Below are 14,500 nucleotides of genomic sequence, written 5' to 3'. Positions count from 1 at the left end.
ACAAGATAAGACATTAATACTGCTGGTTGTCCTGTAACCAGATATTTGTCATAAGTTTGCTTGTAATGTTTTTTTTTTTCATTTCAAAAAGCTAATAAAATGTTAATCATAAAGATTAAGTAACATATGTCTTGTGGTTGTACTTGAAGATGACAATCTTTTGTTGCTCCTAACCTTCTCCGTCATCATCAGTCATTTTAAACATCAATATTGCCAATCTGACTGCACAGCTGCTGACTGCTGTTAAATACATTACGAACCCCAGTCATATTTCATACTTGATGTCTGACAACAGAAAACAGATGTTAAAAAATTACAACAAATCAGAGAGATGCAGATTTGTATGCAGTGTTGCCACACGCGCCATAATTATCATATTGGTACCATAATTTTAACTAGTTTATTTACTTTAACAGTTTTGCCATTTAATGTAGTATCCTGGCTCATTCTCAGGCTGTTTCATATATTTTTTTGTTAAAATATGGTAATTTCACAGTTGCAGCATCATATTGCTGGAGTTTCCATGTGGCAACACTGTGTTTGGTGAAAATATGTTAAATAATTCGCAGTATTTTACAAATTACAGACTTGGCAGAGGACTTTGATACTTGGCACTGACCGAAAAGATTCAATACTATGAAATATTGAAAAATTCCTTGTCATGTGACCCCTAAGGAGTAAACATCATCAGCGTCAGTGGGCCAATAAGCATGCAGCATGCTTCTACCAAGATCTAATAATGCTGTGATTGGCTGCCCAATGTTGAATGTCATAGAGGCATGAAAGAAATACACTTCATTACACCCACAGCCACGGATCATTAAAAAGAATCTGGTATTCAAAAAAGTATAATTTGTGAATCAGTATCAAAGCCGATATGTTTGTACGGGTATTGGAATCAAAAATTTTTGAACAATACAGGATCAAAGCAGTTACTACAAATTTCTCATGGTTTCTTGGTGATACAAATCCAAGCCGGCTGCAAACCTAAAATGAAGCCTTAAAAAAGATCTATTTTAGTTACTAAGAATCAACTTACATTCATCTGGTGTACCAAACAAGTCCACAGATGCTTGGCTGGAGTTAACACAGTCGGGGCTCGGGCATGCAGGTGGACGGCTCAACTCTTCTGCTCCACCAGCTGTGAGACCCTCACATCTGGTAGCTTCAGAGGAGTCTTCCTGATCCTGGGTCACAGCAGAGGGAGGAGCTGATTTTCCCATAATTTCATTCAAAGTTGGTAAATTCTCTCCGCTACAACATGACGAATCAGACGATGACTCGAGCCTCTGGGCCCTTGCCCTCTTCCTGGGCACGCTCTTGATGGAGGACAGGGCGCTGAGCTCTCCACTACTATGGCTGCATGACTTTGTTTCATCTACAGTTTGTATTGCCGGTATCCCGAGGCCGTCCGGAGTTAAAGATGACTCCGTGTTTAAAATATGTTCAGCAGTGTCGACTGATTGTTTCCTCGTGGTAAAATCAAGCTGATTCTCTGTGGTTTGAGAATACTTTGAGGGTTCATTTAGCTCCTCACATTCGACGGCCGTGAAGCAGAGCCCAGAATCCACCACTTGAGGCACAACAGAAAGAGGAGGACTTTCTATTTCATGTTTGGACACTTTATTAGGAGTAAGGACACTGGTAACACTATTCCTGATGCTGTCCTGACCTGAACAACTGATATCAGGGATCAAGGCTTCCACCAGCACTTGATCTGGTTTCTCAGCAGCTGCTTTTCTTGTCTGGCTGGGTGAGATCGAAGGGGAAATTACATCACTACAAGACAAGTTTTCATTGTCTCTTAACGCCTCTTGGTCTGTGATTTCAGATATCTTTGAGTGTGTGTGATTTTTTGCTGATTCAACAGCACCATGAACATTTTCTTGGTCTAAACTACGGCTCCTTTTCACATTTGGACCACCAAGATGGAAAGATTTCCTTTTAGTCGCTTTGAAGCTCTTCAGCAATTGCTCTGTGTCCAGCTCGCTGTCATTCTTATCCTCCTCATTTTCTATACTGGTCTCGCAAGCTGAAGTCCCCAGCTGAATTTTGTTTGGTAAATAACAGGTTGGATTTTCACTTCCGAGTGTTGGTTCTACCACATCTGCTTCTGCTGGACTTGTAGAGCTTGGGACCACAGGGACGTTACAAGCAGGACTAGCTTCAGACAAAGTTTCTGCAAATGATACTTCAGCAATGGGCTCTTCAGCATCTTCCTTTGGTCTCAAGTCAGATGTTCTCTCACTAGACTCCATGTTTTCTATTCCACCCAAATCTTGATCATAAACACATCCGTTTTTCTCAGCCACCTTTCTCACGGTTCTATTCATAGGAGATGTTGTATTATCCACTGTTCCACTTTTAGTGTTCTCAGATTGCTTTGCAACATGGTTGTCTTTTTCAGGTCTGTTGGCTCTCAGGTTTACTTTCTTGTGACCTTCCTGGACTTTCTCAGCAAAGACGTGAAGTCTTCTACTTCTCCTGGTGGTTCTTGTGACAGGAATTTCTTGGTCCTCGCTGCTGGGGTAATTCTCAATATGAACCTGAACTTCTTCTGACCTTGGTGAAGTCTTCGGACTGATTTCTCCATTTTGAACTCCAACGAGAACGAGAGGTTTCGTCACTTTTGCAGACTTGCCTTTTTCTGACCTTAAGTTTTTACCTCTTCGCTTGTCTGTTTTCTTTTGCTCAGTGGTTTCGGACTTTGCATTAGCTTTCTCAAGCAAATCACTGTCAACCTGTTGCACAGAGTTACGCGTCCTTTTCCTTGACTTTCTTTCTGGTTGCTGTTGTCCAATATCAGACACAGGACAAGGAGCCTCATCTTCACCGTTACTTTTGTCATTTTCTGGCAAGTTGTTCAATTCTTCCCCACATTTCTCTATACCGTTTTCCTCCATGAACTCCATCTGTTCTGTTTCTTTAAAAATGTCACTGCTGGTGTCCTTTACTTCTTCCATCATTTGTTGCTCTTCTTCTATATTGCCGTCACTTTTATCTTCAGAGCTTGTTTTGTCGACAAAATCGGCAGGATAATCTGTTTCAGGCGTTGTTTCTTTAGTTTCTGGTGGTTTGACAAAAACATCAAGTGGAGGAGAGACGCTCCTTTTCCCTTTTCGCTCTCGTTTGTAGACAGCCCCAAACACCTGCTCTTGAAGTGCTTTAGCACGATCCTCCCTCCGAGCATTCACCTCTCTATTGTGTTGCTGGATGTCTACTGTTGAAGCAGAAGTACCGCTGTCAGAGTCATCAGCGTCTTCGTTGGGTTTCTCCAACTGAAGACTTCCCTCAGCTGGAACTTTCATGAGCCACTCAGCAACTTTCTCTAGACTTTTCTTCTGTTTCTGATCAAGAATCTTGTCAGGTTTTTCATCCTTTTTCTGCTTCTTTCGTGAGGACTTTCTTACAGGCTGGTGTTCAGCCTCATCCGGAATTAATGATGGCTGAAGGGAGGCTTTCTCCAATTTGGAAAATCTCATTTTGCCTCTCATTTTAAATGCTGGTGCTGCCTTTTCAACAGCTTCTGACATTTCCATTGGTTCCAAATTATCTGTAGAGTTTTGCATTTTCTTGTCAGACGTTGGTGGGGCCTCTCCAAGGCCACTATCCAGGCCCTCGTTTTCTGTCATCAAAGGACTTGTGTCTTCAAGCCCCATAAGTCTTGCAAAACCATTCTGGGCTAAAAAAGGAATGGTAAATACAAAAAAATTACTTTTTGGAAGACAACACACTTTTAAGAGAAACTATGTGTAACCATCACCTATTCTAGGGTGTTTACACGTTTGAGCAAGTTAAATTTAAGTCCACTTTCCCATAAAACTAAACATCAAATGTGAAAAATATTCTCTTAAGCGTATATACATGTGTTGTCTAGTCAAGATTTACGTTTATTAGCAAAAACCTAAAAGGTTGGAACAGAATAACAGAGGCATTCGAAAGGCCTCAAGATTTTACCCTCAATGGTTGAAGAGTGAGACCTTGGAAGATCATCGTTGTCGACATTTTCCACGTTGTCATGCTCAGTGCGAGGTGTATCTCCAGATGATATATCATGATGATCTGTTGTAGCTTCAGCATCTGTGACTCTGGGCAGAAGAAAATAAAGGGGGAAATGCAAGGTGAGCTACACTGAATAATCAGCATTTACATTAAGTTAAGTGTTCAGATGTACTCCATGTTTTTTGAGCTGTAAACCAAATTATATGACTGTATTGTGATGAAACAGTACTAACACTGATGTTAATAATGACTTTACCAGCTTTAAAAATGTGGCATTTCATGGGTTGAAAATGGCTAAACACGCCATCTTCTGTTTTATGTTAGCCCTGAACCTTGCTAGGCCAATGCTTACATAGAGTCGACCAGTTGGGATTTATCTATGTCATGAAATATATATTAGAAAAAAATGTTAGGTTCTTCTAAGCAGAGGCGAGCAGCCAACCTCCAACTCCTGCCTCAAATTTCTTACCCTGATGGTCCTTTTTGCTGCAGCATTCCTGTTAAATCTGAAAACACAAAAGTAATGCTGTTAAATAATGTAATGTGAATTAGTTTAACAAGCAATTTTAAGAAGTCTGTTATGTAGTCTTACAGTTTGTGCTGGTGTCATGTTCATATGCTTGTATCATATCCTGCAATCCTGCGACAAGCCTCTGAAACCCAGGGCTCTCCTGCAAGCTCCTGTATAAATAAAAACAAACAAACCAAATACATGCATTATGATAACACAAGTACTAAAAAATAATGAATGTTACAAAGTCTGTTTATTGATTTTGTCCAACCTTTTTGTTATTTTGGTTTTACACACTGGACAATTAGCCCTGTTTTGTTTGCTGTTGTCCAAAAGTTTCATCATACAAAATCTGGTGAATAAGAGAAACACATATTATTTAAAACTTGTAAAAAATACTGAAATATCAGTTTCTCTAACAAAATGAGGAATAATCAAACGGTACTCACTTGCAAAATTGGTGGTCACACTTAGTAGATATAGGTGTAGTCATTAAATCCAGGCTATAGGCAGGAGAAATTGTGAAGTAAGTAAAGAGTAACTATAGCGGTTTTTGAAAATGATTAACTTAATCATTTAACTAAGAATAGTGCAGATGCCGTTGATTTTTTTTTAATTGAACTTCTTGGTCAGAATATCACTCACCATATGGGACACTGCAGAGTCTCCCAAAGGACTGAAATCCCCTTTTTGACATCTGTGGCCTTGGGGGTTTTCATGGTGATTTTTTAAAAGCTGCAAATTAAAAATCAGAGCACACATAGAGGCTGTAAAAAAAATAAAATAAAATAAATAAACTTCTTTCAAAAATAACTGCCAATATTACCTGAAACTATACAGTATAAAGTAACTATGTTACTAGAAGTGTTGAGAATATTTAGCCACTCTTTAAGGAAATACACTTTTATTCAGTGATGGGGAATGTAGCCCCATAGATTAAGTGTAAGTGTGTAAACATAAAATATTCTTCCACCTTTTGTCATCCACAATTAGAATAATAACTGCAGTTTTATATCTTGTGGAAGGAATTATAGTGCTGCTGGGTAATACAGTGCAGCAGTGCTGGAAATTATGATCTACAATTTTTCTGTTCTAATTAAAAAATGTATTTCCTCTGCAAGATTTCTTCCAAACTTCTAAAACTGAATCTTACCTGAAAATGACAACTCTCTCATTTTCCATTGTCACACACAGCACTCTAATCCAGGCCTGTTCATTTGACAGCCCGGGGGCCAAATCCAGCCCCTTAACATCCTCCCCTCTGATCATTTATAAATAAGGAAAAAAATATATTGTGATTTTATTTAAATAACTTGCTAACATTCAAAGTTGTTTATTTTAAGAAGTTTTAAATTACGCTGTTTAAGCAGTGAGTCTTTTTGAGAGTTAAAATGAATACAAATAGATGTTAAATGCAATGCTATGTTTATTAACACAAGAAGTTACTTTTAATCTAGTATTACAAAGGTGTGTTGTTTATTCCCCTGCACTTTTGTATATAATGTTTCTTTTCCAATTTTGAAAACTAAAAGGTGTTAAGTGGAGAAAAATACAAAGGTGCATTTTTTTTTTTTACACATTTCAATTTCTGACTTTGCATGTAAAGTACACAGGAAATGTAAATGTCTGACCTCTTGTCACTTTTTTCCAAGTCTGGCCCTTCCAAAAATAAAAATAAAAATAAAAAATAAGACAAGATAAATAAATAAAATAAAATTAAAAAAAATAATTGAATATGCCTGCTCTAATCTGACAGACATCAACTGGATAACTGGGTTTATACACCTGAACAGATGTTGAAATATATTTATGTTACTCTTTTTGTTATAGTTATAGATTTTTTTGCAAAGTTTTGAACTGTTCTATTGTTGACTGAATGATAAACTACTCAGTCTAACCTTATAACAAACTGGCCCTGCTGCAGTGAAGTTATGAATTGCATAATTGTGTACTCTGGTCATGTCGCCCCTACAGTACAATAGACCGCATTGTTATCCAGGTACCCAGCTATAACGTGTTATCTAAAAAGGAAGTTACTAAGACACCTAAGTATTTAGTGTAGATTACTACACACATGCTCATAAACCCGTTATACAGCCGGAAACTGTACTTGGTGTGGTGTATACAGTATATTATGTGTACTGAGCTCAGTGGAAGCAGCTCATTTGCACCTGAAATGAGTTTCAATAATGTCAATGTTGATAACGTTTCTAAGATGCTTCATTATTACAGCAGAAATGTAAAACGCATACAGATATCGTTATAACTTTGGTAGTGTTTACTGCGAGTAATTCTATGACACACCGCTAGTAAAGCAACATAACGTTACACACAGCAAAACGTGATCACATCAGGGTTAATATTCATTAGTACTACTACAAAATACAGTTTGGTGTTCATAAACAGTGTCAAAAGCTTATACTGACAGCTAAACATCGGTCTTGCTAGCTGCCAGGAGTTATTGTGGGAGGTTACACAAGAGTACCCCTGACTTTTTAACTTCTGAGACCGAGACAATCGACGCAAATACGCCGACAGACCGATATGTAACTCAAAGACTAAATCACAGTATTTGAAATACCATTCGCTGAATGCAAAAACAATAAATCCTTCAAACTTTACCTTGTTTTTATACAGTTTTGAGTTATCAACACTGTTGTCATCCGCTTCAGTTTTCCCGCAACTATCGTCTTCTTCTGCCTTTCCTGGACTCAAATGTTAACAGCGACACCTACTGGTGCGGAGTGTGAACAACATACTGCCCGGGCATACTGCTCGGTAAATATTTAATTAATTAATTAATTTATTTATTTATTTATTCCACTGAAGGAACAAGTTTAAGTGTGAGATAGGCAGGTAATGCGTGGAGAGGCAAAGGTAAAGTAATAAATGAAGAGGGTAATACAATCTAAAAAACAGAAGAGGCTTAGGGAGTCTGCAAAATAAAGCACACCAACTGTGTTTTGCCACTTAACAAGCTATCCATTTATAGAGACATTTTTTATGTGAGTTTAAACGTTCTCATAGACAATAAAAACAAAGACCTTAGATAAAATGTACATTTTCAAATGATCGAAGCATAATCAATTATATTTTTGCTGGCTTCACTGGTGCTTTCGGCTTTCCCACGTGACTATCACGCTTTAGTTTACGTCACATCCGCCGTAAACAACAATAAGGAAGTGGAAGGAGAAATCCCGAGCTGCAAAATGCAACAGTCACGCTAGATACCGTATATTAGAAGTGATTTCTTCTTACTGTCTTGTGCAAGTCGGGATTATTATGCAATAGTTTTCATTCTTCACAAGCGACAGTGAGTCTATCTTATGATTACAAACCGTTGGTGTAACGTTATGTTACATACAAGCTAGCTGCAAAGCTAATGCTAACTGTCTGACAGCTAACGCTATGTAGCCAGAATGCGTAAACGTTAACTTTTACACTTTATTAAAAAACGGTGGGCGAATAGGATGGTGTTGGTATTATTCACTCGAACGTGTTTACAATGTGTTTTTATTTCTGTCTGCTTGTAGCGAGCGATGGAGGGCTCCAAGTCGTCGAGCACTACCATGCAGGTGAGCTTCGTGTGTCAGCGCTGCTGTCAGCCGCTCAAACTGGACACATCCTTCAATGTGCTCGATCGGGTCACAATACAGGAACTTATTGGTATGTATAACAGCTAATGTCTACTAACTGTAACGTTTGGAGTGGCGTTCAACCTGCTCCATCTGTCATTTAGTGACGCTTGTTGTGTATCCCTCTGTTCTCAGCTCCGCTGGTCACAGTGACCCCCAGCAAACAGGCTGACAGCACTGAAGGAGAAGCAGCACCAGAGGTAAGCACAGGAAAAAAACAAAACATATATCTTAACTAGATTATTCAGGCTGTCAGGATACATACAGCACATGATGACATTGAATGTGACAGGAAGTTACTTGAATCCATGTGGGCCTTTTTCCTTCCAGGAGACTTTTGTAGAAAACAAACAAGATGGAGTATCAAGAAAATATATCCCTCCAGCACGGTGAGCATTCAACTCTTTTCATCCAGGAAATGGAACAGCATACAGTTTATACCTAGTGATTATCTCTTGGTTGACTTGTTCCTCTGTTAAATGAGGCATGGATGATTGACAAAGCTGACTAAACTGCTGAATATTGCTTTACAGGATGATGTCCACAGAGAGCGCTAATAGCTTCACACTGATTGGAGAAGCATCTGATGGTGGCACCATGGAAAATCTTAGTCGTAGGCTGAAGGTAAAGTCGTTTTTCACACGGCTGAAAAAATGTAATTGTTTTATGTTGATAGGAACATAACTCAGACAGTTAGGGTGAACTTGGATTGAACTGCTATATTCTCATCTGACATTATAGTAGTGACAGACCAAGTGACAGTTTTGTCTCCCACCCAGGTGACCAGCGACCTGTTTGACATCATGTCAGGTCAGACAGATGTGGACCACCCACTGTGTGAAGAATGTACTGACACCCTGCTGGACCACCTGGACACACAGCTCAACATCACAGAGAACGAATGCCAGAATTACAAGTGAGTTAAATTAAATTCCTCTGTGTGATTGAGACAGAAAATGCTGCTATATCTGGTTTAACCTATCTGAATGTTTTACCACAAATGGAGCAAAAGACCTACAATTTAAATTCAAAGACTACATATTCCCCCAGTGAGACACAATAAAACGATCCCAGAGCTATTTAAGTTCTATAAAAACTTCCAGAATACAGAAAGTGCTTACTTTCAGTGTTTGGTAGAATGTGTATATATTCTGGAAAAATGTTCCTAAAGAAATCAATGACATAGTTGGCTAAACAGTAAATATTTCTCCTCTGTCAGGGATTCTTGGTATAGATAATCCACCAAATATTCCTTCAAATACCTTAAAACTCCTAAAACTCCTCATTTTCTGTGCCAGAAGATGCATTTTATTAAAGTGGGCATCAAGGGAACCTCCTAATATCACACAGTGGTGACAATAGACATTTTATTTTCAATGCATTGCGTCAGCACATCTGTCAAATCTGTGACGAACTGTAAACCTGTTCATGTTCATTAAAGAAAAAGAAAATGCTGTTGGTGTTACTCACTACAAATCTGAAGGTGCTGGTTCCAAATGTCTGTGTGTAATATAATCATTTAACATGTGTTTCCAGGCAGTGTCTGGAGCTGCTGTCAAACTTGCAGGTGGAGGAGGAGGAGACCCTGCTAGCAGAGCTGCAGCAACTGAAGGAGGAGGAGGAGGCTCTGGTTCAGGAGCTGGAGGCGGTGGAGGAGCAGAGGGCTGCTGTGGCCCAGGACCTGACGCAGAGCAGGGTCCACTCTCAGCAGCTGGACACGGAGGAGCTACAGTGAGTGATTGAAGAGGGTGGCAGTGTAAACATTTGTAGTGTCATATACTAACTGATGCAGCGGCTAACAGCTCCGTCTGTTTCCTCTGACTTTGTGTTAAAGGTACCAAAAGGAGTACAGCGAGTTCAAACGGCAGCAGCTGGAGCTGGACGATGAGCTGAAGAGTGTCGATAACCAGATGAGATACTGCCAGATTCAACTTGACCGCCTGAAAAAGACCAACGTCTTCAATGCCACATTTCACATTTGGTACGCACACACACACACACACACACACACACACACACAAATTAGTATTGTTGTATATGCTAAAAACAAATAACACATTTTTTGTGTTGAACAGTTGACCGTGACTTGGCAGCTATTTAATACAGGCCTTCAGAACAAAAGTTAATTTATACCCACTGAAGCGTTTGTTTGTGTTCAGGCACAGCGGACAGTTTGGTACCATCAACAACTTCCGTCTGGGGCGACTCCCCAGCGTCCCGGTGGAGTGGAATGAGATCAACGCAGCCTGGGGGCAGACGGTTCTGCTGCTGCATGCTCTGGCCAACAAGATGGGACTGCGCTTCCAGAGGTACACACACACACACACACACACACACACACACACACACACACACACAGTACACACCATTAAGTTCCATGAAACTACTTTGTGTAATCTACAGTTTGTCTCCTGCTCTCTTACACATTTATACCATCCTAATAATAAGGGCTATTCATCTTCCATGCAATTTACAGGTTTTATATTTGTTTCTAGGCTTTTCACCATGTTGTTTTTTGTTATTTAAGTGACCCCAGACCCCATTTTCCCAGGTTTTGTGTCTAAGTGACTGACAGGGACAACAATTTTTGAAATTGTTTCAGCATTGAGTGAGAGCGCTGCAGCAAGCAGCTATAAAAACTGGCCTCAGTGTAATCCTTCTGGGAAATTGCGAATCGTCAGTGTATGTCCATTTAAAGTGCTTCCTTCTGCCACAGACAGGGTCAGATCGATGTTCCAAGTATCTGACAACATCAAGGAAATGATCCCAAGAGAGATGAACCTTGTTAAAGAGTGGATCCTTTTTGTTTAACTCAGGGATGTCAAATTCATTCATGCAGCCCAATTCAATCTTAAGTGGTTTGGACCAGTGAAACCAATGAATGATTACCTATAAACACTTCAAAATTTTACCCTTTTTTAGCATAGAGGAGTATGTATTCTGAAGACATTCACAATTAATGATCCATCCATTTATAAAACAGATCAAGAACAGCCTGAAATGTCAAAAGGAATTTAAGTGCAGTTTCAACAATATAGTATTTTACTTACTTATGATTCAAACAACTTGTTAAGATCAAGAAGTTCTTTAAATCTTCCACTCCTGTGTAGTAATGCTACATCACCACACAACACCAGCTAATGAGGAAGCTATTGAGGAAGAAGGTTAAGTTACTCCTGCCTTATTAATTTTTACAAATCAAAATTTTTGGCAGTGGCTCAGCAATCAGGTTCCACCAATATTGATCAAGATAGAAGTGTGATACAGATTATTTTGTGCTGAAGCTACTAATTGATAATATTTTGCACAATGTTCAGTATCTTTGCAACTTGTTTTACACATTTACATTTACACACAGTAAGCCAGATTGGACCATTTGGCGGACTGGTTTGGCCCACGATTTAGCCAATTTATTGCTCTCGCCAAAGCCACTAGGCTCCATTTACAGAAACAGTTTTGTTGAACACATTTAATTAAAACTTGCCAGAAACAAAACCAAACTCACCAAAACTTTGCTGGTTCATCTTTTCACTGTTCCAATAATCACCAACTCTGAGCTGGTCTAAATTAACCCTGAATTCACTGCGTTAGATGAGAAAATTTCAGGAGAGGAGCGAGAGGGAGGTCGGACTGAGAGGCAGTGGGGAGAAACGGCATACAAACAAAGAAAATAATCTTAAAGGTCTATCTCTGTAGGGATCCTTTCCATAATGTTGTCAGACACTAACGATCCGAGTCTGTCAAAACAAACACTTTTGGTGGACGTACTTTGACGGTTCCCATTTGCCCAGAAGGATTAAATTGCAGCCAGTTTCATGGCAGACAGCTGCAGCCTTGCCCATTAGTAACTTAGACACAAAAACTTGGGAAAATAAGGTCCAGGTTGAAAAGTTACCCTTTACTGTTTATTACAAAAAATTTAATAATTCTGTTTTATGTATATCCTCTGCAAGTCAACATATTATGAAGCTCAAACAACTTTCTCCTCTCTTCAGATATCGTCTTGTTCCGTATGGAAACCACTCATACTTAGAGTCACTGACAGACAAGTCCAAGGTAAATTCACACAGTATTCTCAGCTCAGCTCTCCCATCATTATTTTAACACTCCTCCAGGCTCTAATCCTGCCCTTTCCTTCTGTCTCGTGTTTGTGCAGGAGCTTCCTCTGTACTGCTCAGGTGGCCTGAGGTTCTTCTGGGATAATAAATTCGACCACGCCATGGTGGCCTTCCTGGACTGTGTTCAGCAGTTCAAAGAGGAGGTGGAAAAAGGAGACACGGGCTTCTGCCTTCCATACAGGTCAGATGCATTTCTCTTCATACTCATTGACCAGGGGCATCATGCCAGCCATTTAAGATGAAGCTGTAAATATTCATGAAGTTTGAATGCAAATTTAAACAATTACATGAGCTCACTGTGGAGAGGCTGGAGAACTGTGGGCTTTGATTGTGCTATTGAGGCAAACAAGGGACGTTTGGGAAAGCTTTGGTTATATAACCCATTGAATTATTAAAGCATGGTCTCCAGTACAACTTTCATTAATAAACTTACTTGTGAAACTTCCAGCTGTCACCTCTGATAGTCCATTGCTGTGTTTCCACTGTGTGGCACAACTGTGCTTCAAAGTTTGTCTCCTCGCTGACAACAGCCATCCTTTGATTTCCTTCATTGTTACTGTTGCGTTAAAGATGACAATCAAGCTAAGCATCCTGCTGACACTGAGGGAGTTCTCTCTGCAGTGGAAAAAAAAAAGAAAAAAAAAAAAGTACCTGGTACAAAAATTGAGTTGAGTCAAGTAGGGCCAAACTGACAACTCATTGTTGCCATTTTTGGCGGCTCTCTGGAGAACCCCAGTGGCAAAAGAGCTGCTGGACAGGTATGTAAATATTTGTCTGGTTCAGGATAATATGAGGAGAAAAATACAAATATAGATACATACTGTATGGATAAACATTATTAGTTCAGCTATTGGTGGATCATCTCATGCTAGCTGATATAAAGTGTCCAAAAAAAAGACTCTTATTAGTGTATCTGTCATCAGGATATATCGACATGAACAGATTGTGAATTCTGGCGTTGTATTTTTTGGATGCCTTCAAGTCTTATCACAAGATCAAGAACTATTTAACATGCACATCGGTGTGCCTACTATATATACAATGGCAGATTATAATACTGATACCAGCACATCCACCAGGGCTGTAATTGATGTTTTATGATGTTTTGTTCCTCAGGATGGACGTGGAGAAGGGTAAGATCGAGGACACGGGAGGCAGCGGCGGCTCCTACTCCATCAAAACCCAGTTCAACTCAGAGGAGCAGTGGACCAAGGCGCTCAAGTTTATGCTCACCAACCTGAAGTGGGGACTGGCCTGGGTCACCTCGCAGTTCTACAACAGATAAACCTGCTGGACAATGCCTTGTGATGAGTCATATGCCCCTGTGATTAATGGATTTCGTGTGTCTTATGGCCAAAGGAAAAGACATGGTTGTCTTCTTTAGGATTTTCAGTACAAAAAACATGGGCAATGTTTAGAACTTCAGATTGTCTGTGTTTGTACATTATAAAGACGAGATAATTTTTTTTTTTGCTGCAAAGTGAAGACTATACAGTAAATTGTGGGCTCACTGTGGAAGCATTAAAGACAGACGTCAAAGCGAGCAGGATAAGATAACTACGTGTCTTTTAGTTCCTTTTTATCGTCTGCTGAACTAATTAATATCTGTCTTTTTCTGAAAAGCTGACGTCGCATTAAGACAATTTCACACTTCCGCAGACTAGAATGTAACTTAAAAGAAATCTTTGCCAAATTCACTTCTAACCACTTTATCAACTTCAAGGTGTCCTCTTGCTCTCCTGCTGAACTGCACAGCTTTCAAATCACTGTGAGGGGAAAAGTTTTTTGTCAACGTCCCTGTTCTAAGAGTGTATGATAATTATGGTCAAGGTAGGATTTTTAGTAGATTAATACGGTTTAGTATTCAACAGAAGTGTGTCAGTATTTCTTTAACCTTGAAAGCAGTTATCACATTTTCCAGTTACACACATACATTACAGGTAAGCCGTTGTATTTAGACGTTCACTGATGCAGCTTCTGTGTTCACACCATTACATGAATTCATCTGTACAGGATGTGATGATACTTTTGAAGGTGGGATGTGAGTTAATAAACATGTCATGATGTGAAAAACAATACCTGGAGATTTTCTGTAGCACCTTATTTGTAGCGGTGTGCATAAGACTGTCATTACACTGTCATGACACCTGTCACAAACTTTTTTTAATTAATGTTTGACTGTTGTCACTGTCATTTAATTTTTAATGCAGTTGACATTAATTGAAATGTCTGTT

At 39.4% G+C, this 14,500-nt stretch overlaps 2 protein-coding genes across 2 annotated transcripts in view; one reads left to right on the top strand and one right to left on the bottom strand.

The window, feature by feature from the left end:
- LOC146312052 (uncharacterized) overlaps nt 1–5,248 on the bottom strand; it is a 32,377-nt gene extending 27,129 nt beyond the window's left edge. The window contains exons 1-7 of the mRNA XM_084741154.1: nt 5,159–5,248; nt 4,963–5,016; nt 4,785–4,865; nt 4,595–4,683; nt 4,472–4,508; nt 3,958–4,088; nt 1,040–3,682 (exon numbers count right to left, since the gene is read on the bottom strand). Of these exons, the coding sequence (XP_084597280.1) occupies nt 1,040–3,682; nt 3,958–4,088; nt 4,472–4,508; nt 4,595–4,683; nt 4,785–4,865; nt 4,963–5,016; nt 5,159–5,232 (3,109 nt within the window). The 5' untranslated portion in view covers nt 5,233–5,248. The remainder of the gene's footprint in view (nt 1–1,039; nt 3,683–3,957; nt 4,089–4,471; nt 4,509–4,594; nt 4,684–4,784; nt 4,866–4,962; nt 5,017–5,158) is intronic.
- Nucleotides 5,249–7,666: 2,418 nt separating this feature from the next.
- On the top strand, nt 7,667–14,342 carry becn1 (beclin 1, autophagy related). Its single transcript, XM_084740677.1, has 12 exons — nt 7,667–7,826; nt 8,047–8,179; nt 8,284–8,348; nt 8,479–8,537; nt 8,682–8,772; nt 8,928–9,064; nt 9,685–9,879; nt 9,983–10,129; nt 10,308–10,457; nt 12,144–12,204; nt 12,305–12,447; nt 13,383–14,342. The coding sequence occupies exons 2-12, from the start codon at nt 8,053–8,055 to the stop codon at nt 13,549–13,551; spliced, it is 1,344 nt and encodes a 447-aa protein (XP_084596803.1). The 5' UTR covers nt 7,667–7,826; nt 8,047–8,052; the 3' UTR covers nt 13,552–14,342.
- Nucleotides 14,343–14,500: the final 158 nt, after the last annotated feature.

The sequence above is a fragment of the Lutjanus erythropterus genome, chromosome 17 (genome assembly GCF_056507025.1).
Source record: "Lutjanus erythropterus isolate fLutEry1 chromosome 17, fLutEry1.hap2, whole genome shotgun sequence".
NCBI classification, from domain to species: domain Eukaryota; kingdom Metazoa; phylum Chordata; class Actinopteri; order Lutjaniformes; family Lutjanidae; genus Lutjanus; species Lutjanus erythropterus.
The sequence above is the reverse complement of the archived record's forward strand: the minus strand, read 5'-3'. Positions and strand labels throughout refer to the sequence as shown.

Coding starts and splice junctions, on each gene's coding strand:
- becn1 (XM_084740677.1), top strand. CDS start 8,053: ATGGAGGGCTCCAAGTCGTCGAGCACTACCATGCAGGTGAGCTTCGTG. Junction 8,538..8,681: donor AAATATATCCCTCCAGCACG/GTGAGCATTCAA, acceptor ATTGCTTTACAG/GATGATGTCCACAGAGAGCG. Junction 9,880..9,982: donor CTGGACACGGAGGAGCTACA/GTGAGTGATTGA, acceptor TTTGTGTTAAAG/GTACCAAAAGGAGTACAGCG.